This window comes from Delphinapterus leucas, chromosome 2 (genome assembly GCF_059928025.1).
Source record: "Delphinapterus leucas isolate spDelLeu-1000000601 "Yukka" chromosome 2, BTC_Dleu_Yukka2, whole genome shotgun sequence".
NCBI classification, from domain to species: domain Eukaryota; kingdom Metazoa; phylum Chordata; class Mammalia; order Artiodactyla; family Monodontidae; genus Delphinapterus; species Delphinapterus leucas.
In genome coordinates, this window is record NC_143130.1 from 64,786,320 (window position 1) to 64,810,619 (window position 24,300).

Sequence of the window (24,300 nt, forward strand, 5' to 3'; positions counted from 1 at the left end):
GTGTGTCTGTGGGTCCATCTGGGTGGGCTTGAGGAGGGGGAAGGAAGGGAGTGCTCTCTGTGGGCAGCTTGGATTGGACAAAACTTCTTTGAAAATGGTGCTTTGAGTCAAAACCTACCGGTGGCCAGTCATAGAGAGAGACAGACGGGTGCTCCAGCAAAAGCCCAAGGACCCTGAGGGGGCACCATCCCCAAGGGATAACTACCTCCTGCAGGACCTCGCGAGACTGGGCGGGAAGGGACAGGAGGGGACAGGAGAAGCCCTTCCCTTTCTCCTGTGCCAGCCGGCCCAGGCCCTCACTCCCAGGAGGGCTTTTCCCAGAGAGCTAAAAGCAAGAAAGTAACCTTTAGGATTAAAGAGAAACGTTTCTTTGTTTGAGTTTTCTTTCTTCGCCCCCCACCCCCCCAAGCCTCTTTTCACATCTGTAGTGGCTTTTTCCCTCTGGTTTGGGAGTCAGAGGGAAAGCGCCAGAGAATGTCGACCCAGGCAGCAGGGAACCAGACCTCGTCCGGGGCCACAGACAACGATGACTCCTACGGCAGCTGGTACATCGACGAGCCCCAGGGTGGCCAGGAGCTTGAGCCGGAAGGGTGAGTCGGAACCCCTGGCCCTGTCGGCCAGCCCATGGGGTGTGGCAGGTTACTGATGGGGGGTGTGGGGAAGACTCTGAGCGAGGGCTGCTAAGAGGGGCTCTGCCGCTCATTTGCTGTGTGAACCCTTGGCAAGTCACAGCCTCTCTGGGCTTCAGTCTCCTCGCCTGTTAGGTGAGAACAGCCTTTGTGCTGGTGTTAAGAAACTTGAGGTGGAGGACCTGGGCCAGGCTAGTCACCTAAAAAGCACCTGTGCGGTGTGTTTGTTTTTTTGACTTTATTTTATTTTGGGGCTGTGCCATGCGGCTTGTGGGATCTTAGTTCCCCGACCAGGGACTGAACCCCAGCCATGGCAGTGAGAGCGCTGAGTCCTAACCACCGGGCCGCCAGGGAGTTCCCTGTGGTGTGTTTAAAAAACAGATTCCTGGGCCCCATCCTTGCAAACTCAGATCCAGCTGGGCTGTGGTGGCTCCCTGGGTGACTCTGGCCTGTAACCAGGGTGGAGAGTCCTGGGTGAGTGGTTGAGGGAGTCAGGCCTGCCTTCAAGTTGTTACTGGCCCCTGTGGTGACCATGTGGGGTGTGCCGTTAGCAAGCGTCAGGTTCTCTGGGCAGGCCTGGGGCAGGGGGAGGCCTGAGGAAACATGCCGCCCCGGTTGGCTTTGGCTGGTGTGAGGCTCCGTGAGGCTGAGGAGGCCTTGTTCTCTTCAGCAGGAGTGCTCGGGCAGCCCAGGGGAGGGAGGCGGCCTCAGCCCAGCCCAGCGTGGCCTGAGGACTCGGCCCACAGCCGCCTCTGCCCAGATCCCTTCTATCTTTGTTTAGTCTGGGTACCCTGGTGGAGGAGCTGGGCCTCCTTGTGCCCCCATGCTGCCAAGGACGCCTTGCCTGCGTGGGCCCCAGAGCCCAGTTCTCCCCTTGTTGTCCCTGGCCCCGGCCCCATCCCCTACCTCCCTTCTCTGTCTGAAGGTTTGCGGAACTAGAAAGGTGAGGCTGGGGGTTGCCGAGCCAGATGTGTGCACATCTGTTCTCCATCAACAACCAAAACCGGAGAAGGGAAAAATGCTCGCGTGCCTCCCCAGAGGCCAGGGCTGTGGCCTGGCCAGGCCGGGGTCACCCGGCAGGGATGGAGACCCCACCCAGGCCTGGGGGAAGGAGATGTTGTTTGGAGGACTCAGGGTTCTGACCACCTGGAAAGCAGCCCTGCTGTCAGCAAAAGGGTGCCCTCTTCCCCTTCCCTGGCTGACCTCGAAAGCCCGGGGCTCCCCAGGTTCCTGCTGTGTATGTGTGAAGTGGGAGAAGCAGCAGAATGGAGAGGGGCCTGGGAGCCCCAAGAGGACACAGAATCTGACCTGAGTTAAGGCCCTAATTTGAAGCTGTGTCCTTAGCCACTTCAGGGCCCAGGCATTGGCTGGGGCCAGGTGCCTGCAGCCAGCTCTGTGGCTCAGGTATTTAGATATGGCCTTAGAATAAAGTTGGGTGCATGGCAGGGACTAGGTGATGAGCAGTACCACTCCTAAGGTGGGTGTCATCTAGAATTTGTAGCTCCCTTCTCCCACTGCAGGTAAGAATGAAGAGCTTTGTTTGAATCTACTTACTTGGCCAAACCAAGTCGAACTTCCTGCCAAAGGTGGGAGTGGGAAGCTGGGATCCCAGGGGAATCCCAAGGAGGCAAACTTGGACTCACTTCTCCCTGTGTGAGTCAGACACCCCGGCGAGGTGGTGCACCAAAGCTTTGAGGAGCTCTGCACAGTGGTCCCCCTTGTGCCTCAGCGCGCCCCAGCAGGCTGGAGTCGAGGTGGTGGGCACTGGTGACAGTGTCTGGGATGGACTCAATCTCCTGGTCACATTTATCCAAGTGCCCCCTTGGCGCCAGGACCTGGTTGGAGAGGTTGGGGGCGGGGGTGAGTCTGATGGCGATGGGATGCACACTGTCTGGGGTCTTCTGTGGACATAGGATTGATGTGTATAAGCCGAGCTGGCTCTTTTCTACCCCCAGAGGCTCCTCTGGTCAGGTTATGGGCCCTACTTGCCATGTGCTCATGTGTCATCCACTCTTATCATCAATACCGAGCTTCCCAGCCAGAGCCTGGGGATACAAATACATCTGTGGCAGCTGTCCAGGATGTCGGTCACCTCCCCACCACTTCAAAGGGCTGCCAGGAAGGCGGAATTGGGAGGCTTCCTTCATGGCCTGCCCTCCCACCAAGAGAGGTCAACGCCAGGGTGATCTGCAGGTTCTTCTGCTGTGGGAGCAGGGAGAGGGTCAGGCAGCAGGGCTCCAGGCCCCCCGGGGACCACAGGCCCACAGACCCCCGGCCCAGACAGTCAGCCTTTCCCTCTCACCCACACAGATGTGTTCTGCCCTCCCCTCTGGCTGGGGCCCTTTGCAACCTCTACCTCAGAGCCAAACTTCTAGAAACAGTTGCCTTGCTTCTTCTCCGTCTCAGTGTCCTCACCATACTGCAGGCCGGCCTCTGTCCCTGAGTGCCCGTCACCACCTCTGAATTGCCCAAGACCGAGCCTCAGCTTCCTTGGGTTCCACTGGACTCTGTCCTCACTCTTCATCTTGGAATGAGGCCCAGAAGCCTACAGTCATCCCAGAAACTCCCCTTCTCTCTGCTCCTCTACATTAAGGCATGTAAAGTCTTCCACCTAAATACCGCTGAGATACTGCCTGACATTCCCGCTCCCGCGTGACTGTTTATGCTGAACCATCTGAAAATGCTGATACTCAACTGTTTTTGATGGAAAGAAATGGCAGCTTCATGTGGTTCAACTTAATATCTTCCTCCATGTACTCCTTGCCTCTCACATCCTGGTCACACGTGGCTGCTGAAGTCAGACTACCTCAGTTCGAATTCTGGCTCTGGTGCTTTACTAGCTGTGTGATGTGGGCAAGATACCTAGCCTCTCCGAGCCTTGTTCTCCTTATCTAGGCAAGGGGGATACTAATAGCACCCACCTCTTAGGTAATTAACTGAGTTAATACATAGAAAGTGCCTGGCACTTACGCGATGCTTAGTCAATACTAGTTACTGTTGTTGTTGTTATTCAAATCTAGCCACAGAAATCTCCTAAAATCTAGAACACTGTCCTGCTCAGACGCCCTCAGTGGCTCCCTAGTGCCTCTCATGCCTGCTATTACCGGCTCTCAGCCTGCCCTCTGCGCTGTAATCAAGCTGAAAACCTTGCCTGGCCCCAGCCTCACTGTCTACTGCCTGTCACTCCACTTTCTCATGCTCTTTCCTCTACATGGAGCTCCCTTGCCCCTTATTTGCCTAAAGAGATGCCACCATCTTTCAAACTCAAATACCACCCCCTCTGAGGCCTTGCCCCAAATTTCTCTCCCTTTTCTGCATCCTTTAGCATGTGCTTGTGCCCCCTCAAGGATCAAGCGCCCACCCTCCCTGACATAGCGTTCTCTGTGTCTGTGCCATCCTGCCTGTCCCACAGCACGAAACATGGGTCCACGAGCTGTCAGCCAAACATTTGCTCAGCCAAATTTCTGTCACTCAGACCTCAAACATTTGAGGGGCCACGAGCCTCAGCCAAACTGAGCTAAGTAAAGTGTAGATGGGGGGCCCCGGGTGGTACAGAAAGGGCCAGAGATGGCCCCAGACGGGGCCCTGGAGGGGGTCCATGGAGGTGAGGGTGGCTCCTGGTCTGGGGTGAGTGGGAAATAGTCAGGATGCTCCAGGGACAGTTTACGGAGCCCCTGCCCTGGCTGGGCCTGGTGGGGGGCGCAGGATTGAGTAGGACTTTGTCAGGTGATGAGATGCAGGCTGAGAGGGCCTGGAGTGGTGGTTCTGAACTCTTGGGGCTGGTGAGGGGCCCTGCCTCACCCAAACCCCACCCCACATACTCGAGTAAAATGCCTCAGAGTTGCAAGTGGGGAGTGTGAGGCCTGAGCTCAGACAGCAGGAACCTGATCCCCTACATGGCACCAACTCTACTGCTTTGGGAAGAGGCTGGCTCTGCCCTGGCCAAGAAATTGCACAAAACAGATTTCTTCTGTCCCTCCACCCCAAGGACAAGCCCATGTGACCGGGTTCTTTCCTGCTTCTCACTCTCTGGGATTTCCAAGCTCGGGGTGTTCCAGCACAGAGTACTCAGGCTCACCGTTGGGATCCCTCTTTTCCACACAGCAGGAAAGAGCCCAGCTGGGTGGGTGAGCGAGCCCCGCCTGCGGCAGGGAGGGCGCAGCTGCAGGGCTTCCTCTAATGCCTCACCCACCAGAACTTGGTGGCCTTGCCCACACTGGTTACCTCCTTCTGGCGCTCCCAGGCTCCAACTGGGCAAACCCAGAGGTCTACCCCTGCCCCAGGAACCCAGTCCTATCAGCTCTTCCAGGTTCACGTCCAGCCCTGAGCTCAGGGCTTCTACCTGATACCTTCCTCTGCCACGTGACTCAGCCCTTAATAAAACAGGTAATGAAGAGACATAAATCCTGGAAGACCAAGGTAGATCATTCCAGTCAGAGACACAGACCAAACTTGGATTCCAGTGAGTGAAGGACAAATCATAGGACCAATTGCTGATTGCTGGACCCAGGCAGTATGCTCAGCCACAGTTTTGAGGAGAGATCTGAGGCCTGGAGCAGTCAGGGAGGCTTCCTGGAGGAGGGAGGAATGAAGTGGGCCTTGATGGATAGAAAGGCCAAGCTGGCCCATTCTGTTTCTACCATGTCTTCCCCTGGGAGCCCCCTGTCTCCTTCAGCCCTGTAACCTCAGAGCTGGGCATGGGACCAGCACACTTCAGGGTCATCAGAGGCCCAGAATGGCCCTGAGAAGGTGAACTGTCTAGGAGAGATCAGAGGGTCAAGGGAGGTGGTGGGTGGAGCCCCAGTATAGACAGCCTGGAACCCCAGACTGGGCTGCACACCTGGGGTTTCCCTACCTCGGCCTGACTCAGCCTTCACTCACTCTGCAGGCTGGTACCCTCCTGCCACCCCAGCGTGCCACCCGTCCTCTACCACGCCTGCCTGGTCGTGCTGTCGGTGAGTCCCAACTGGCTTGCCGCCTACTGCCAGCCTGAACAGGGGGATATGTGTTCTTTGCTGGCGCTGGTGAAGGGAGACTCGGGGAGCCCAAATATGGGAGTGGGCACCGGGAGTTCTCCCAGGGTGGGGACCCAAACCAGGATGCAGACCAACCTTTCAAACTTCTGTCACCTCCTAGCCAGTCCCCAGTTGCTGCAGGAGTGTGCACTGCGGGGTAGGGGGTCCTGGGATTGAGTGCCCTGACTCAGCCCCTCAGGGAAGGCCTGGGCACCTGAGCCCTCCTCTGTGCTCTCCTTTCAGATCCTCGTGTTGCTGCTGCTGGCCATGCTGGTGAAGCGCCGTCAGCTCTGGCCCCACTGTGGGCACGGCAGGCCTGGGCTCCCCAGGTTGGTGCCTTGGCCTGGGCACCCCCGCTCAGGGGGCCTAGCTGACAGGGCCACTCTGGGAGGGTGGTGGCTTGTTAGGTACCTAGAAGCCAGCTCTGGCCTCTGGGACACCCCAAACTCTTTCAGTCTAGGGGGTCTCCCCATCCCCACCCAGATCTCCAGGCTTAGTTGGGACCCCCTGAGGGAAGGGGAGGGACCCACTCAGATGCACCCACTCCTGTTCCAGACCCCAGGGAGACGGAGCCCAAGAGGGCCCAGCTCTAAAACACACCCCCTCAGGCAGTCCATGGTCTCGACAGGCCGCGATCACTCCACACTGTCTTTTTTTTTTAATATTTTGGCTGTGTTGGGTCTTCGTTGCTGTGCGCGGGCTTTCTCTAGTTGCGGCCAGCAGGGCCTACTCTTCATTGCGGAGCCCGGGCTTCTCGTTGTGGTGGCGTCTTTTGCTGCGGAGCACGGGCTCTAGGCACACGGGCTTCAGTAGTTGTGGCTCGCGGGCTCTAGGGCACAGGCTCAGTAGTTGTGGTGCACGGGCTTAGTTGCTCGGCGGCATGTGGGATCTTCCTGGACCAGGGCTCGAACCCGTGTCCCCTGCATTGGCAGGCGGATTCTTAACCACTGCGCCACCAGGGAAGCCCCTCTCCATGCCATCTTGACCCTCATTTCCCTGAGGGTGTTACCTGGACCCTGATGCTTCAAGGCAGATTTATGAGGGATTGCCCTGCAGTCCCTCTGGCTGAAATTTTCTCCCCGTCTCCTTCAGCCCAGCAACCCCAGAGTCTGGGACGGGGATGACCCTGAGGAGACAGGACCGGGCAGCCTTGTGTGGGAGAGACCAAAGGCCTGGGGGAGGTGGTAGGTGGAGCCCCAGTGTAGACAGTCTTGCACCCCAGGCCTGGGCTGCACACTGAGGTGGGGCCTGCCATGTTGGTTTTGTGAGGAACTAGCCTGGGGTTTCTGCCACACTGGCTGGCCCAGGAAAGAGCGTGCCCTGCCTGGGGGAGGGCCTGGGGGAGACCGAAGCAGGATGGAGCCCTCAGGGCATGAAGGCAAACTGGAGCACAGAAGCAGAGCGTCTGAGTGGCTTTTGCCCTGAGCCCAGAGGGGTGATGCCTGGGACAGCCATGCCCGCTGTCTGCCCTCTGCCCCAGGGCCACTCCCAGGCCAGGGTGGCAGCTGTTGCATAAGGATGTTGTGACTCTCCAGCTCTCTGAAGGTCAGCCAGCCCAGACAGACCGATTAGCGTGGAGGCGGCTGTTTCCTGAAGCTTCCAGAGTGGGCGGGGGGGGGGGGTGGGGGGGGAGCAGTGCTCAGGCTTGTTCCTTCTGTGTCTGCCTGTTGCAGGGGGTGGGGCAGGGGATGTTCCTGAGTCACTTTGCCACAGGGCCCAGATCTGGTTACATAGGAGGCACTACACAGACATCTGTGGAATGAATACACGAAGGGACCTCAGTTTCCCCATCTGGAAAGTGGAACTGACTCCACCTCCCTGGTTTATGGAACTCGGTGTGTGGTAATGGGTGTGCAGGGCCTGAGCAACTCCCCCCTGTCCTGCCCCCGCCTCTGCACCAGCCCTGTGGACTTCTTGGCTGGGGACAGGCCCTGGACCGTGCCTGCTGCCGTCTTCACGGTCCTCTTCAGCTCCCTGTGCTTGCTGCTCCCCACTGAGGACCCACTGCCTTTCCTGACTCTCGCCTTACCACCCGACCAAGGTACCCAGCACAGCTGAGGCCCTGGGCTGGATTGATGGGAGGGGGCAGGTGGGAATCCAGAGTACTGGGGCTCCCCATTCCAGTCATGAGCCATAGACCAGAAGATGCTGTCCCATTGCCCTCCCCAACTGTCCCACCACAGTGCCTGAAACCTCTATTGCTCTGTCCTGAGTCAATACTGCCCTCTCTGCTCTTGTGCAAATCCCACCCTCGGGAGGGAGGGAGCACAGGCTGAGTCCCCCAGACAGCCCAGTCCCTTGTGAGCATGAAGAAGGGTGGGGAGGGGTGCGGGGAGGGGTCCTGGAGACTTGAGCTGGGCTCAAGGAGGTGATGGTAAAAAGGACAGCGGCCATCCAGAGGAGCCACCACCCTGCAACATGACCTCCTTAGATGATCCGATCCTCACAGCAACTCCACAAAATGCAGCTATTCGCCCCATTTTACAGTGGCAGGTGCTGAGGGTCAGAGAAGGGAAGAGTAATAAAATAGTAGCCTAATTTATTGAGTACTGACTCAGGCACTGGGCTAAGGCACTGTACACATACCTTCTCATTTTACCTTTGCTAAGGTACTATATATTATTTCCATTTTACAGACGGGGAAACTGAGACTCCAAGAGGTAACTTGCCCAAGATCACAGAGCTGATACTAGTCAGAGCCTGGATTTGCGTGCAGGGCTCCTGCCCACGGAATCAGCTGAGGGGCTGGGAAGATGGAGACAGGAGAGAAGCTTGGGTGGGTTGGACCCAGGCCCCACATCTGCCCCTCCATCCTGTGTCTCTCGGCCTGTCTTGCCTTCCAGGGCCGTGGAAGATACTGGCTCTGCTCTATTACCCTGCCCTCTACTATCCCCTGGCTGTCTGTGCCACGGTCAGGCATGGAGCCGCACACCTGCTCGGCAGCGTGCTGTCCTGGGCTCATCTGGGGGTCCAGGTCTGGCAAAGGGCAGAGTGTCCGGTGTCACCCAAGGTAACCGCTGACTTACGACGGCCTCTCTGTCCTGCTTCCCTGTTGCGCAGGATTCCACGCCTTTACACACATGCTCATTCCAAGCTCCGCCCCTCTGTGGGAGAGGCTGGGGACCAAGCAGCCGGGCCTGCCCTCAGGAGCTTCCAGTCTGGGAGGGGGAAGGAGGGGGGAAGGGGCAGAGAAGGAGGGAGAGGAAGCCTGAAATCCCCCCATTATCGATCTCCCAGACTTCCCTTGGCCAGACTGGAGTGGGAGTGAAGAGAGCTGCAGGACGCAAGTGCTGAGCTGGGGGATGGTCTCAGAGGGCTAAAAAGAGAATTCCAGAACCTCAGAACCTGGTTCACTGGAGCTGGCTGGGGTGTGAAGCTTGACCAGTCCAGAGCCCAAAGGGTGGGGGTGTGGCCTACAGAGTCAGACAACCCAGGTTTGAATCCAGCTTTATCCCTTCCTTCCTTTGTTCATTCCACAAACATATCTGAGCATATACTCTGCACCAGGGACATTTCCAGGCACTGGAATACAGCTGTGAACAAGACAGATGAAGTCCCTGACATCCCAAGAGCTGCCATTCCAGAAGGGGACGCACAGTCAAACACACAAATATACGAAATGACGCCAGGTGGTGCGAGGTGTTTTGAGGACACCTTACCACGTTTCTGAGACTCAGGCTCCCCCCAACCCTGCCCTGCCCCCATAAATGAAGTTGATAACACGAATCCCTCAGGGTAGAGTTGAAGATTAGGTGGTTTCCGTGAGAGCAGGGACTTCGTTGGTCTTTTTCACCAGCCAGGACCTGGCACATACTAAGCTCTCAATAAAAACAGATTGAATTAACAAATAGATGAATACATATTCAACCCTAGGAGGGCCTCAACCCCAGGAGGCAGAGCATGTACTTCCCAGATGCCCAGGTTGCAAACTGTAATAGAAAAAATCAGGCCTGTGTCAAAGCACCAGGAACGTAGGGACATAGAAGGTGGATGTCCCCAGTTTCAGGCCCCATCCCAGCCCCCTGGGGTGAGTAGGAGGGGATTACAAAACATACTCCCTTTGGCTCCTGTAAGGGACCTGGGAGTCCAGGGGCCTGGGAGAGGGCAAGCACCTCTGCAGGGCCTGAGAAGGGGAAGTAGAAGTTGGTGCCAAGTGGCCCTGGCTGGGGGTAGTGAAAGAACCAGAAGCCTCCCATGCACCCTAGACCACCCTCAGGGCCCCCTGTGAGCTGGGAAGGGAAATGAACCCTGGTCTTCGGTTGGGGGAAGGAGGCAGAAGGTAGGTGTGTCTAGGCGTTGTTCTGCCCATCCAGATCTACAGGTACTACTCTCTGTTGGCCTCTCTGCCTCTCCTTCTGGGCCTCGGATTCCTCAGCCTTTGGTACCCGGTGCAGCTGGTGAAAAGCTTCAGTCATGGGGCAGCAGCGGCTTCCAAGGTAAAGGGCAGGGCTGGGGTGGGTTCGTACTCAGCACCCAAGACACCCTGGACTCGCCCATATCTATTGTTCCCCTACATGTGGTCATGCCCGCTGTGGAGCCTAGAACACAACAGGTGCTCAGAAAATGTTTGCTGAGTCGCAGAGGGACTGGTTGGTCCTCCCTCCCCAGGCAAAGGCCAGGCCAGGCCCTCGGCTGGCACCCATGGCAAGAGAGAATTCTTACGAGATATGACAATCTTATTTGAGATTAGGTAGACCTTCTAAGCACCTGCCCTGTGCCAGGCCCTAGGCTGGGTTTATGGACTTAGCCGAGTGACTCGTGTCAGACGTCCAGGACTCCCAGGGTGCTCATATATTTACAGTGCGCTGTGAGAAGTGCAACCAGGGCTCATCCAGCTGACCTGGGAGCATGGGTGGAGGCGGGGCCCAGTGCTCTTCCTGGCGAGAGGGGAGGAAGAGGGAGACTGCTCCGCAGAGGCCCTTGAGAAAGGTTAAAGACACAGATGCAAAAGGCTGATTGCTCTGCAGACGTGGAGGGTGAAGGAAAGGCTTGAAGGGTGGCATCTAGGACAGACAGCAGGTGGGTCGTGGTGCCAGTCGCTGACATACACAACGCTGGATGAGAGCAGTTGTGCGGGGGACGGTGTGTAGCTGTAGGTGTGTGGCGCTGAGGGGTCTGGCGGGCAGCTGGACTGTGGGCCTGGAGCTCAGGAGAGGGGCTAGGACTGAAGCCAGAGAAGGAGTGAGGTCCCCATGGAGGGATGAAGAGTGAGGGGAGAAGAGGCGGGTGGGCGCAGCATCTCCGGGGCGACCCTGGGTCCCCCACAGGCCCACCTGACTCCGGGTTTCGCTCTCACAGGGTAGCAGTAGGGTCCTCAGTACTTGTCACTACTGCCCTCCAGATGCTCAGAAGAGGGGAGCAGCTCCGCAGGATACACACCACCTCATCCAGGCCCTTCCCTTCCCTTCCAGGGATCTTCTCGGCCTCTCCCTCCATTGCATGCCTTTCCTCTTGGGAAGTCTTAGGAGAACTAAAATCCTCTTTGGCCCTTGGTCAAAGAGTTTTAAGCCTCAAAGGACACAGTCAAGCTTTGAGCTGACCCACACCTGCCCTGGATCCCAGGGTTGCCATGGCAACAGGTGACAATGGCCTATATTTTCCTAATCGTCAGGGGCCAGGGGCTCACTGCATCTTACTGTGGGCCTCTGCCACTTGGCAGGGAGTTTAAGGCCTGGAATGCGGCTTAGACAAATCAGGTCACCCTTGTGATCTCCCTGGAGTAGGGGAGGGCTGGGGGGATCTGACCTGAAATGGCCCTATCCCGTGTCCTGGTCAGGGATGTGCTTGTGGGACATAAGTTCCCTTTTTGCTTCAGTCTTAGCTACTAGAGGCCAGAGGGCCAGGAGGAAAGCAGTGATGTGATGTGACTGAGTAAAGTTGGAGAGAGTTGGAGATAGACCTTAGGAAGAACTTCCCTGCATTGAGAATTCTTAGATAGGAGATTGATTAGTCTTTTATTTACGGAGGAGGAAAGGGCAGCTTTGGGGGGCATGGACCTCGTCCCCACGGGATGGCCCTTCTCTGTACTCCACCACTGCCAAGAGGTTTGTACGCGCACCTACCCTGAGCCAGGGCCCCAGGGATGGCTCAAGACAGGTCCCATCTGCTTGTGCATTTGTCTGTTGCCACAGGGGCTGCAGAACAGCTACTCTGAAGAATATCTGAGGACCCTCCTTTGCCAGAAGAAGCTGAAAAGCAGGTGAGGTCCTAGGGCCAGGGGACAGGTCTGGGCAGGCAGGCTTGTTTGGGAGGCTGGCACTGGGCAGCATGGTGGGGCAGAGATGAGGAATGAACCAAACCCTGGGGCCCAGGCTCAGGGCAGGGGCTTCTCCTGAGAGCTCCCTCCTGCCTGGGTCTTTCTGCAGCTCCCACACGTCCAAGCAGGGCTTCCTGTCCCGGGCCTGGATCTACTTCAGACACTGCATCTACACTCCACAGCGAGGTATGGCGTGGGGAGCTGAGGTCAAGAGTGACAGGTGACCTCACCCCTCTTTTGTGTAGAACAGCTGCAGTAGAAGGTCCACTCCTTTCCCCAAAACTCTTGTCATCAGGAAGAACAACCCCAGCTTGGGAGAAGGGGAATCCCCTGGCCTGGCCTTGGTGGTCCAGGGTCCTGTGAGCCCTGGCCCTTGTCCTAGGCCTCGGGAGGGATGGGGCTCCCGGGGCTGGATGGTGCTGGAGTTCACCACACCCCTCCTTTTGGGGACTGCAGGATTCCGACTCCCCCTGAAGCTGGTGCTTTCAGTCACCCTGACAGGGACGGCCATCTACCAGGTATGTCCTGCCTCTGTAGTGCCACTTGCCTCTGGACCCCTGCTCCCAACCCCCAAGGCTGAGATGGCTCAGGCCCTCAGCTCAGCTCTCCAAAAGCCCCGACCCAAATCCTGTCCAGCTGCTTCTGGCCATCTTGGGAATGCTGGCCTACCCAGAGGAGAGGGGATGGTAACTCTTGTTGGGCTCACACAGGGTCAGAGCACGAGTTTTGGAGTCACATAAATGTGGATTTAAATCCTAGCTCCTTTATTTACCTCCTGAGTGACCTTGGGCAAGTTACTCAACATCCCTGAAACAATTAGCTTAGCTGTGAAATGGAGGAAATAGATTAATTCCTTTTAGTTGGGAAGATTTAGTGAGATAATATATGTTTGGTAAATCCCCACCACCACTACTCCCCCCTCAGAAAAAAAAAACAAACAAAAAATCAAAAACCCTGGAAGGTAGGTATGATTTTTCTCCATTTTACAGATGGAGGAAATTGAGGCTGAGAGATGAACTTGACTTGGCCAAGTTCCTACAGTTAATATCTCAGGGTAGCCAAAATTTGAATCCAGGCCTGTCCAGCTTCAGTGCCTGTGCTCATTTATAGGACACTTTGCTTTGTCCAACATGGAAAAATTGGAAATTTTATATTCTGAAGTTTTAGATAGATAGATGATTGATAGGCAATCAGAGATACACATGTATACTTGTGCTGCTTGAAAGCATATCTGAGGCCTGTGAGGCTAAAGTCGTATCTGTTTGTAATGTGCTGATTAGAGGCACGAGGATGCTGCTCTAAGGGACAGATAAGAACACTGTGAAGGGTGATGGGCATGTGGAGGCAGCCCGTGTGCTGCCACAGTTTCCTCCCTGAAGTCTCAGAACACACTTTTCCTGGGATGGGAGTGCCTGGTGTGAGCACAGCCAGGCCCTGCCGCCCTGATTTGCGGGTTCTTCCAGGTGGCCCTGCTGCTACTGGTGGGCGTGATACCCACCATCCAGAAGGTGAGGGCAGGGATCACCACGGACGTCTCCTACCTGCTGGCTGGCTTTGGGATCGTGCTCTCAGAGGACAGGCAGGAGGTGGTGGAGCTGGTGAAGCACTACCTGTGGGCTCTGGAAGGTGAGGCCTCTCGGGAGCCCCTGAGGGCCGGCAGTGGGGACCTCAGCTGGGATACCTGAGCTCTGTCCCAGGTGCTGCGGACATGCGGGGTGTCCTTGAGCACGTCCCTTCCCCTTTCTGCATCTTGGCTGCTTCATCTCCAAATTGGGGTGGTTGGAGCTTCCAGTTCCAAGTCTCTGAGACCTGAAGGTCACCTCAGCGGGCCCCTGTTAGCTTGTGTGGTGTCTCCCACCCCCACCCCTAGTGACTTTGCCCAGTTCTGCAGGCGTGGAAGTGGGGGAGGGTGTGGTATGTGTGAGCTGAGGGGACAGCCCCGGGCCTTTGCTGCGGGTGGGGAAGGGGAAAAGGAGGCAGTGAAGTGGGACAGTGCACCAGGATTCTGAGCTAATCCTCATGGCAGGTGGGTGGGGTCAGGCAGGGCGGATGCTTTCTCTTCCCCAATCCCTGCCCTCCAGGCACTTGCTTTCTCCTTCCTTCCCTTGACAATGAGCTCCTGGGCCCGGGAACTATACTAGTCTCCCCTTCTGTGGTCTGATGCCTCCTTATCCCTTATCCCTGTTTCCCACCTACGCCACCTCCACAGCCCTGTGGACGAGACTGAGAAGTATCCTCACTTGACACATGGGGAAGGAATCACCTGAGGTCGTACAGCCAGGCAGACGGGAGCCAAGAGGAGAACACAATCTCCTGATGCCCAGGCTGGGGCTCTCCATCACCTTGAGACAAAGCCTGGTGGTCAGGTGTCATGGGGCCTGCACCCTCTGCTGGCTTGGGAGTCCCTGGCAAAGGCACAGGCAAAGGCACCCTGGCTCTGGAGGAGTAACATGTGATGGTCAGAGTCTAGGCTGCCAGTATGGCAGGTGGAGGTGTGATTGCTCTGCAGCTCTTTCTTACAGATTACCATCAGGGAGGGAGTAGGAGTGGGCAGGGGTGTGTGCAGTGACTGCTTCCTTCCCCGACCACCACTCCCACCACTTTCCTGAGTGCGTCTGCTCCCTGGAACTGTGGCCAAAGCCCACAGGATAGACAGGTGACAAGTTCTGGATGGGCTGAAAATGACATCTCCAGGGAGATTTTCCAAGTTGGCTGCAATCTGGGCCACAGGCAGGAGCAGACATGGCCCACATCAGTCCACATCCAAGCTCACACCTTGCTCACAGCAGCCCTGTTAGGTCAGCATCATTGATCTCATCTCACAGAGCAGGAAATCAAAAGGCAGAGGGAGGAAGTGAAATGTCCAGGACAACGGATTTGGTTTCTACTCAACACACCTGACACTTCTAGTCACATGTTGCAGTTTCCAAGCCCAAATGCTCCCACTTTGGATCTCCTTGGATGCAGGGGTCAAACAGATCAGTGTTTAACCTTCTAGTCCACAGACAAGGAAAACTGAGGCCCAAGAGGATTAGAGATATGCCCCAAGCACTCAGCAAGCCAGGGATGGAACTGAGATTAGATCTGAGCTTGGGGACCCTTTGGTCTGTTCTTAGCCTAAGAAGCGAATGTCTTCTGAGCTCCGAGAGCCTGTTTTAGGGCTGCCCACCTAGCACCTGGACTATAAGCCTGGCATCATTCACAGAAATCTCACAGTCTGAGTCAGGCAGACCAGATTAGAATTCCTGCTCCATCACTTACCAGCTGTGTGACCCGGGCAAGCCACTTTACTCCTTTGGACCTCCATCTTCCTACCTGCAAAATGGGTGCTGAAGCTCTAAGGGCAACCTTGTCCTAGAGGCGCTTGATTGAATAGGGGAGACAGACTGATCCACGGAATCAGTGCCCAGAAGGGGGCAGGTGCAGAGTCCCAGAGGAGGCAAAGTGCAGGAAGATTTTACGGGTACCAGGATTAGGAGGGACCCAAGTTTGGACACATTTGAGGTAGAGAGGAACAAGAGGTAGACAAATGGAGACCAAAGGCCAGGCTGGGGCCAAGGGGGCTGGCTAACCCTTCACCCCAGTTAACCTATTCACTTACCTGGGCAGCCTCAGCAGGCAGGCTCCTCACCTCCTGGCAGAAACAGTCCAGAATGTACCTTCGCTGGCACCGTGTTGGCTCTAGGAGGGCAGATGGAGCAGGGCAGAGCTGCGCGTGTCCAGGGCTTTCTCCTAGCCTTGCCTTTCAGAAAAGTGACCTCTTCCACCCCCAGACGAGTGAGCCAGGGACAGGCAGATCGGCCGCGGGTTTCTGTAGCGGTCATCCTCAATACTGGCTGTGCCTGAGAATCACCTGGTAACTTGTAAGAAATCCCAAGGCTCGAGCCAGACTTCAGAAACCTTGAGGGTGGTGCCCAGCCTCTGTGATTGGACAAGCGCTCCCCAAGGTTCTGATGCCAGCCTGAGTTTGAGAACCACTGTGGCAGTAGCTCTACACGTGTCGGTTGGCTGATTGATTTCACTCAGTTGCTGTTTGAAATAGATCATTAAGACTCTGTCTTTAAAAAAAACAAACAAACAACCCAGTTCAGTGGTTCTTAACCCTGACCGCACATCGGAATTACTGGGGTTGCTTTCCCAAAAGCTGCGGCCTGGGTCCTATGCCCAGAAATTCTGATTTAATTGGTCTGGGGTACGGCCTGGGCCATGGGAATTTGAACAACTCCAGGTGATCCTAATATGCTGTCGGTGCTGAGACCCACATCTCCAGAACCTGTGGCTACAAGGACCTAGTGCTTGCCTTTCCCGTGTGTGTTTGCTCCCCTCCTGAGTCTGATGGGAGCCAGGAACACTTCCCTTGGCTGACCAATGAGATCAGAGTGCAGACACCCTGGGCTCATTCTGGGTCTGCTCTGTCACTTCCTAGCAGTGTGGCTGGCGGGTCAGGCCCTCTCTCTGAGTCTCAGCTTCTTTGCTGGTCCCGTGTCTCCCTGGGCCTCTCCTGTGGGGTTGCTATGAGGGTGTTGAGTAAGACTAGATGTGGATATAGGGTGGAAGGGTTGTAGCCCTGCATCCCTGCTATGCTAAATGCCAGGCTTGTTCACAACACCATACATTCTCCCCCAGTTGCTGGTGATACAGGGAACTCATGATCTGTGCAAATGGACAGGGTGGGTGGCGACCCGGGGAGGAGATGGGTAGCCGTGGTCACTTCCCTCATTCTGATGGACTCAGGCCACACTGACGGGCGCTCACATCTTAACGAAGGCCACTGACGCAGGCCCTGATGGGGTTTTATGGCTCACAACATGCTGGGAGACGGGCAGCCCAGCACACTTGCCCAGCACACTTGCCCGGCATGGGCAAGCTGAGGCTGGGAGAGGAAATGACCCCCTGAAGCCCACACAGCCAGGAAGCCATGGAGCTGAAGGCAGATGCCACATTGGATGGAGTCTCTCACTGGGGGTCACACAGCAATGGAAGCAGCAAGACCGGGGTGAGGGCCAGGTCTGCAGCCTCAGAGCCGGCCTCTCTCTGTCTTGGCCACCAGATCTCACCTGGCAGTATTGGTCAACCAAGGTCATCGACTTATACTGGATCTGAGAACAGGGGATGTGACAAGAGGCCTCCGCTCAGAGTGGGGCGTGGGGCAGGGATAACTCCCACCCAGGTACCATCCTGGCAGCAGTTCGGGGTCTCCCAGGAGACTCCCCGGCCCTGACCTCCCACTTTGCTCCCTTTCCACCTTCCAGTTTGCTACATCTCGGCCTTGGTTCTGTCTTGCTTGTTCACCTTGTTCATGCTGACCCGCTCGCTGGTGACACACAGGTGAGTGACAGGCTCTGACTCCCCCCGGTGCAGACGTGGGGAAGGGGTCAGAGCCCTGTGGGCCTGCAGGACCCCTGACCCAGGAGGCCTGTGGGGAGAAGCTAGGGGCTGGAGGGAGGGAGAGTCCCTGCAGGACCAGGCTCTTACTGAGCCCAGCTGCCCAGCTGCCCTGTGGTGGGTGGAGATGGTGGGGCATCCCTGTCCGGTTGGAGAAACATCTGCGACTGATGTACGGCTGACGAAGGGCTGGCATGGGGCCACCTGGGAAAGCTGGCATGCTACCTGGGAGTGGAGATGAGGGAGGAAGGGTGGCACAGGCGGGAGGAACTGTGTGGGCAAGAACAAGTGTGAAGTGTGGGCGAGGAGTGGACTGGCTGGCGCTGGGGCACCAGAGAGATTATTGTGGGACATGGAATGCCAAGCCGCCTACCTTGCCCTTTCATGGTGAATGGTAAGCTTAGAGCACTGAGGAAATGTGGGCAGAGAGGGAGAGAAGCTTCTAGCTGGGAGTAGAGTGGGTGGGGAGGGGAGGGCCACGGACTTGGCAGGGAGCTGGTCCGTATGCTGTACATTTATCAGGCCTCAGGGTTCCTGCCCCAGGATCTTTTCTCACAGGGTTGGCTCTACTTAGGCTGGCATATCAAGGCCCTCAAGCTTCTGCCTGCCTGGAACCTTGCCTCCTGCCCTGACGGCCGAGCTGCAAATCATTTTCCATCCCTACTGTTGTGTCCCACGTTCCTGACTTGGCTCAGGTTGAGCCTTCTGCCTTAATTTGTCTCCCTTGATCCCTGCCCCGCCCCCCACCAGCTTAGTCTTATTCATCCTTTAAGATGCAACTCAGACATCACCTCCTCTGGGAAGCCCTCCCTGATCTCCCAGGCTGGGTTAGTAGCTCCTCTGGGCTCCCACAGCTCTGGGCTTCCCTGCCCATGGCCGTGGGTTGTACTTAGACTGGGAGTTCAGCCAGAGGCTGGCCCAGAGCAGGAAATTAGGGAGCGTGTGTGCTCCCTGAGATCGCTGGCTTCCTCACTCCCACCCCAGGGCCAACCTGCGAGCTCTGCACCGAGGGGGTGCCCTGGACATGGGCCCCCGGCCCCTGAGCCCTCGCCCCTCCCGCCAGGCCATATTTTGTTGGATGAGCTTCACCGCCTACCAGACTGCTTTTACCTGCCTTGGTGAGCACCCCCTTGCCCACTCCACCTGACCTCCGCAGGCCCCACTGGCCCGAGTGGGGGAGGGGAGGGTTCAGCAGGTCTTGGCTGCCTCTGGGGGTCTGCCTGTGCTGGAGCTGGCTCTGGGGCAAAAGCAAGAGGAGGGACCCACCTTGCCTTCCCTGCCCTCAGGGAGTCCACACGGGGGGGTGGGGGGGCAGGTGCAGGGGCCCTTGGTAAAAGGATACTCGTCACATGAGGATGGCTCCTGGGTGCCACCAGGGGTTTACACAGAAGGTGACCCAGGGCTGGAAAGTTCGAGGAGGCATGTTCCTGCTTTTGTAAGGGAGGGCAATATCATGATGGGCTGTCTCAGGAGGTCATCCCTGTCACTGGAAGTATTCAAGCATGGTTATGTGGCCATGGTTGGGGGCCGCAAGGAGGGCCCTGCTCTGAGAGAACTGGACTAGATTAACTTCAAGGACCCCTCCAAGCTCCGAGTTTCTGATTCTCCCCTTGGGCACTGCGGTGAATAAATTCCTTGCAAATGTGAGGGGGCTGGGGCCATTGTTGCCGAAGCAAGGGCCTGGTTTCTCCCTCTGCTGCTGGTTCCTTCAGTTCTCACCTTGCTGGCGGAGGTGGAAGAAGATGATAAAGGGGTAGACGAATCACTAGCACTAAAATTCATAATTCCTCGTATAGGTAAACTTTATGCCTCTGAAACCCTTTTGTACATATCCCATGTAAACAATTAGCCAACTGTTTCAACAGGCAACTTTCAGGTACCTACCATGTGCCAGGCTTTGGCCAGTAGGAATGCAAACATTAATTTCAAATACTGTCTTGTCCTCAAGGACTCAGGAGCAACTGGGGGAAAATAACATTTGCAAAGCACTCTGTGGTTTTCAAAGAGTTACCACAGATACTGTCTCACTGGATCCTCACGACAGCCCTCCTGGGTAGGGGCTGCTTATCCCCTTTTTAAAGAGGAAGAAACCAAGGCTCAGAGAGGTAAAGTAACTTGCTCAAGGTGGCACAGCTAAGCAGCAGCAGAGCAGGTATCTGAAACCAGGTCTGCCCAGTTCCAAAGCCTGGGGCTCCTGGGAGTGGCAAGGGTGGGCTGATGCCTTTCCCTGTTCTCCTCCCCATGCTGGCAGGGCTCCTGGTGCAGCAGATCCTCTTCTTCCTGGGGACCTTGGCCCTTACCTTCCTGGTGTTCATGCCCGTGCTCCACGGCAGGAACCTTCTGCTCCTCCGATCCCTGAAATCCTCGTGGTGAGTGAGGCAAGGCACCGAGGGCTCTGGGACCGCTTCCCCGAGGACCACTAATAGTGACACCCGCCCCATCCCCTCACCCCCCACAGGCCCTTCTGGCTGACCTTGGCCCTGGCTGTGACCCTGCAGAACATGGCAGCCCACTGGGTCTTCCTAGACACTCACCATGGACGCCCAGAGCTGACCAACCGGTGAGGTTGCTCCTGGGCTTGCGCCTCCCTTAGGCCCTCAGCTGCTTCTTTGGTGTCTTTGTCCTTGTGCCCTTCTCCCTCGTCTGCCATCTTTCCCCTTTCTCTAATGGGGAGCCCAGTGAACAGTAAAAAGAGCTTGCCTTAAAAGGGGTCAGTGACCCAGCTTAGTCCAAAATACCTCTCTGTTTACCTGTCACAGGGCCAGAAATACCCCCATGAGCCTTTCCTGTTTTGGGGATCAATACTGCTCTCCCCTTTGCAGGAAGGAGGTTAACAGAAATATTATTTCCGTGCTAGGCTGTGGGAGCACCTTGGCCCCAGGAGAGACTTAGAGTCAGTGGACAAGGGACCCAGAAGAGGGAGGTGGGGGCACCAGGGTCATAGAAAGATCCAGGTGGACCTGGACTTAAACCCCACTGACTAGCCAGACAGCCTTTAGCAAAGTCTCCCAGACTCTCTGGGCCTCTGTCTCCCGGATGGGTGGGATGAGTGAGCTGGGTTGAGAGAGCAGACGCAGCCCAGAAGATGGGTACACAGAGATGTAACCAACCAATACACGGCAGTTGTGGTCATCTAGGTCTGCCATTGACCCTGAGGAAGGGACTCTGTGTGAGGACCTGCCTCAGCTCTCTTCTCCCTGGCCCCAGGCGAGCAGTCTATGCAGCCACCTTCCTTCTCTTCCCCATCAATGTGCTGGTGGGTGCCATGATGGTCACCTGGCGAGTGCTCCTGTCTGCCCTCTACAATGCTGTCCACCTTGGCCAGATGGACCTCAGCCTGCTGCCACCTAGAGCCGCCACTTTCGACCCTGGTAAGGTTACTGGGCAGGAGCTGGGGGCAGGGGGTGCTCAGGCTGCCCAAGCAGTGCGGGAGGGTCTGCCCTGATCTAGTCTCTACAGAGGATGTCTGTAACCCCAGGCTGTGGGTATGTGTAGGGGGCCATGTGCAGTGCACGTGCGACACGCTCAGGTGCCCACGAGCTCGCATGCAGGGTGTGCCGGGCACTCCCTGTGTCTGCGTTAGGTGCCGGCTGGGGCCCTCCCGCACTAGCACGGCCATTCCCCACCCACCCAGGCTACCACACATACTGCAACTTCTTGAAGATGGAGGCCAGCCAGTCACATCCAGCCTCGACAGCATTCTGCGTCCTGCTCCTGCGAACTCGGAGGCCCCAGCCCCGCACGGCCCCCCAGGATGGCCTCAGACTGGGGGAGGAAGAGGAAGGTGAGCCTTTCCACTGGGAATGGGGGGAATTGAGCCCACCCGGCTTCTCCCAGGAAGGAGGCACGCCCCCTCTCCAGCAACGCAAGGGAGACAGGGCTAGGAAAATGCCCACATCCTCTCTGGGCTGCCTGTGGGAGAGAAGAAGTGAGAATTCTCCTGGTCCGTCTCAGGGTAATTTTTCCCATAATACTAACATACACACACTTTCTGTCACGTGTGTGCACACACTCACTCCTCACGTGGAGAATGAGACAGCTGTCTCAGAGCTAAGGGGCTGCGTCACCCCTACCACCCCAGGCCACCCCCTGCCTCTCCTAAGCAGTGCGTCCTCCCCCGCCCTGCTGGCTGGGAAGTGTGTAGTAGGGAGGGGGACCCTTGTCCCAGCCCTGCCTCCAGTCCCCTCCACAGAGCTCATCCTTTCCCTCTTCTGCTGGCCACCCAGAGGATGACACCCTGAGCCTTAACAAACACGCTTCTGCACCGCACGCTCTCCTGTTCCCACCCTGTGAACGGGCACCTGGAGCCCCAGTCTCGGCCTCCCTCACCCTGCATACACAAGGGGTTTTCAGACTCTGCTCAGGTCTTGGCGCTGGGGGTGGGGCTTGGCTGGGTGTGTGTTGAGTGACTCACGGAAGGTCTCTTTTCAGGGGTGCAGCTGCTGCAGACCAAGGACCGGCTGGCCAAGGGAGCGGGGCCCCGGGTAGGCCGAGGCAGGGCCCGCTGGGGTCTGGCATACACACTGCTTCACAACCCAGCCCTGCAGGCCTTCCGGAAGACAGCCCTATCGGATGCCCGGGCCAACGGTGCCCAGCCCTGAAGGTGGGGAAGGCCACCCCGCCGTGTCCTTGCCTGTGCTGGAGCACTTCCCATCCTCCCAGCCCACTCCCTCCCCAGCTCTCCCAGCGTCATCACTCCAGCCATGGCAGCCTCTCTGCTTGGCACCAGCTCTGTCAGCAGGTCCCGGGGGTTCAGCGCCAGCCGGGGGTTGCTTTGCTTGGGTGGAAGTCTGTCAGCACTGTGAACCTCAAGCCTTGGGAAGGCTCTGGTCTGCCCCTTTGACCCTGGGAAGCCAGCTAGGGCTCTGGAGAAAGCAATTGGTGGTTTAGGCCCTCGGTCCAGGAGCCTCCCGATGCTGGCTCTGCCGCCAGCCTTCAGGCTTCACGGAAGCCTTCTGCTGATCGGGGCTGGTGATGCAGGCCGGGACAACCTAGGATTCCAGCTGGACCCACTCAGCCTTGGAACACACCACCGTGACCAGACACAGCGCTTCCTCTCTCCTGCAGCGTTCCCCGCTCCTCCTGGGGGTCCCTGTGGCCTGCAAGGCAGCCCGGGAGGAAGCCATGGGCTCCTACCCGGCAGCAGTCACGGCTCAAACCAGGCCCCACACTGAGCTGGCCACACTTGAGAGCCTGGTATTTTTGTAGCTGGTATGCCTTTAGATATTATGAAAGAGGTTAGTGTGTTCCCTGTAATAAACTTGTCCCTAAGAAACAGTCTTCCTGAAGGGGAGGGGTACGTGGGGAAAACCACCCGGCATCTCAGTCAATCAACACTGTGTTTATGGGGCTTGGGTGGGGTTGGGGTACTCTGGTCAATGCTGGGCTGGGCACTGGATGGGGGGCAGAATGGGAACCATGGCCACATCCCTTGGGGTGGTGGAGAGACTGGGGACATATGGTGCCACCCCTGAGTCGTGTGAGCATTGGCTTTGGAAGTAAGACTGATTCTGGGTCTTCGAGAATGGGCAGGATTTGGGGAGGAGGAGAGATTTCAAGAGATGGGGAGACAATATGAATAAAGGTATGGAGGTAGGAGGAGACTAGTATGCAGAAGGGAGGGCAACTGAGGGGGTCCCTCCCCCTGCTGGGGACTGAGGTGCGGGCATGTATGAGTGAGGGTTTGGGGGCCACTGTGCCGCTGGGGCTACCGAGGGTGGGGCAGATGTGGCCACCCCACACACCTGGATCAGTGGGGCCTCCAGAAGTATCTGCACAATTACATCACATTCCTGCACCCAAACGACAGCCTCAAACTCGCAGGAAGCCAGGCAGGGCCAGGGAGCGTCAACCCACGTTCGAGGATGCCCAGGAAGAGGGCAAAGGGGGCAGGGTCTGATCCCACTGCAGCCCACTGAAAAATGTCTTCCTAGCCCCGTGTTAGTGATTGACGGGGTCTCAGGAATGAGAAGGCAGACTGGGTCTCTGCCCTTAATATGGAAACAGAGTCATAATAAAGTGTAATCAGGCTGGGACACTGGACACTCAGGACTGTGTGAGCCAGAGGAGGGGGCCTAGTCCAACTGGGGGGGTGTGAGGGAAAAGCATCCAGGGAGGCTTTCTGGAGGAGGTGGTACCTCAGCCGACTCTCAAAAGCTGACTTAGCCAAGTGAGGAACAGGAGAAGGGTGTCCAGACTGATGGAACAGTATAAGTAAACGTACAGAGGATGACACATCGCAGACTGTTAAAGGAACAATTCATTAGCCATTCCAAGAGAGGTGGGGAGGGGTGACTTTGGAGAGCCAGTCAGAGGGGCCACGAACATCTGGCTGGGGAACTTGGGCTTCACCTTGAGGGCATGGGGGGCCATGGATGACTTTGAAACAAGCGAGTAGCTAGTTCATTCAGAGCACAAATGTTCCCCAGCTGCCCCCGACTCAGGTCTTAGGCCCACATCCTACTCCAAGAAGCCAAGCCTGCTCAACTGTGAATGGAGCCAGAGATGTCAAGGGGTCCAAGCTGGGTTAGGATTATCAAGCCTTAGATAATCAGAGTCAGTGGGTCAGAGTCAATGAGTTATCATATCCTAGCCCATCCTTTGTTTTCTGAGGAAACTGAAGTCCAGAGATGGGCAGTGACTTACCCAAAGTGGCAGAGCACAGGGGACTCGGCACCATCCTGCTGCTTTCCATCGGAGGTGCAGTCATCCTTGACATGTGCTCTGGTGACAGCAGCTCAGCAGGAGCTGCAAGCTGACCGGGGGGGATGGGGAGGTGCTGTATGTGGAAGGAGGAGGTAGCGGGGCTGGCCAGCCTCCAAGGCTCACAACTGCTACCGCACGTCCCTTGGCCTCCCTGCCTCCACTCTGCTGGGCTCAGCAGTTCTGGGGGCTCTAGTCAGAGGCTTCAGAGCCTCTCTCATGGGGTCTCGTCCCCATGCATAGCGCCATTTGATCAGGAAAGGGGCAGGGATAAAGGCAGTAGGGAGACGTGTCTCTGACCCAGCACAGGTTC

General features: G+C 57.0%; 1 protein-coding gene across 3 annotated transcripts; it reads left to right on the forward strand.

The window, feature by feature from the left end:
* Positions 1 to 415: 415 nt before the first annotated feature.
* STRA6 (signaling receptor and transporter of retinol STRA6) lies at positions 416 to 24,275 on the forward strand. 3 transcript variants are annotated; one of them, XM_089907017.1, is made up of 18 exons: positions 416 to 590; positions 5,518 to 5,584; positions 5,888 to 5,973; positions 7,546 to 7,685; positions 8,281 to 8,304; positions 8,488 to 8,654; positions 9,958 to 10,080; positions 11,776 to 11,843; positions 11,956 to 12,086; positions 12,357 to 12,418; positions 13,364 to 13,526; positions 17,153 to 17,228; positions 18,270 to 18,403; positions 19,537 to 19,654; positions 19,744 to 19,845; positions 20,493 to 20,656; positions 20,920 to 21,069; positions 21,717 to 24,275. In XM_089907017.1, the coding sequence occupies exons 1-18, from the start codon at positions 475 to 477 to the stop codon at positions 21,884 to 21,886; spliced, it is 2,061 nt and encodes a 686-aa protein (XP_089763143.1). In that variant the 5' UTR covers positions 416 to 474; the 3' UTR covers positions 21,887 to 24,275. The 3 variants fall into 3 exon arrangements, with proteins under 3 accessions (XP_089763143.1, XP_022435178.2, XP_089763144.1); XM_022579470.2 differs by having other exon boundaries at positions 460 to 590; positions 12,010 to 12,086; XM_089907018.1 differs by lacking the exon at positions 416 to 590 and adding an exon at positions 1,373 to 1,577 and having other exon boundaries at positions 12,010 to 12,086.
* Positions 24,276 to 24,300: the final 25 nt, after the last annotated feature.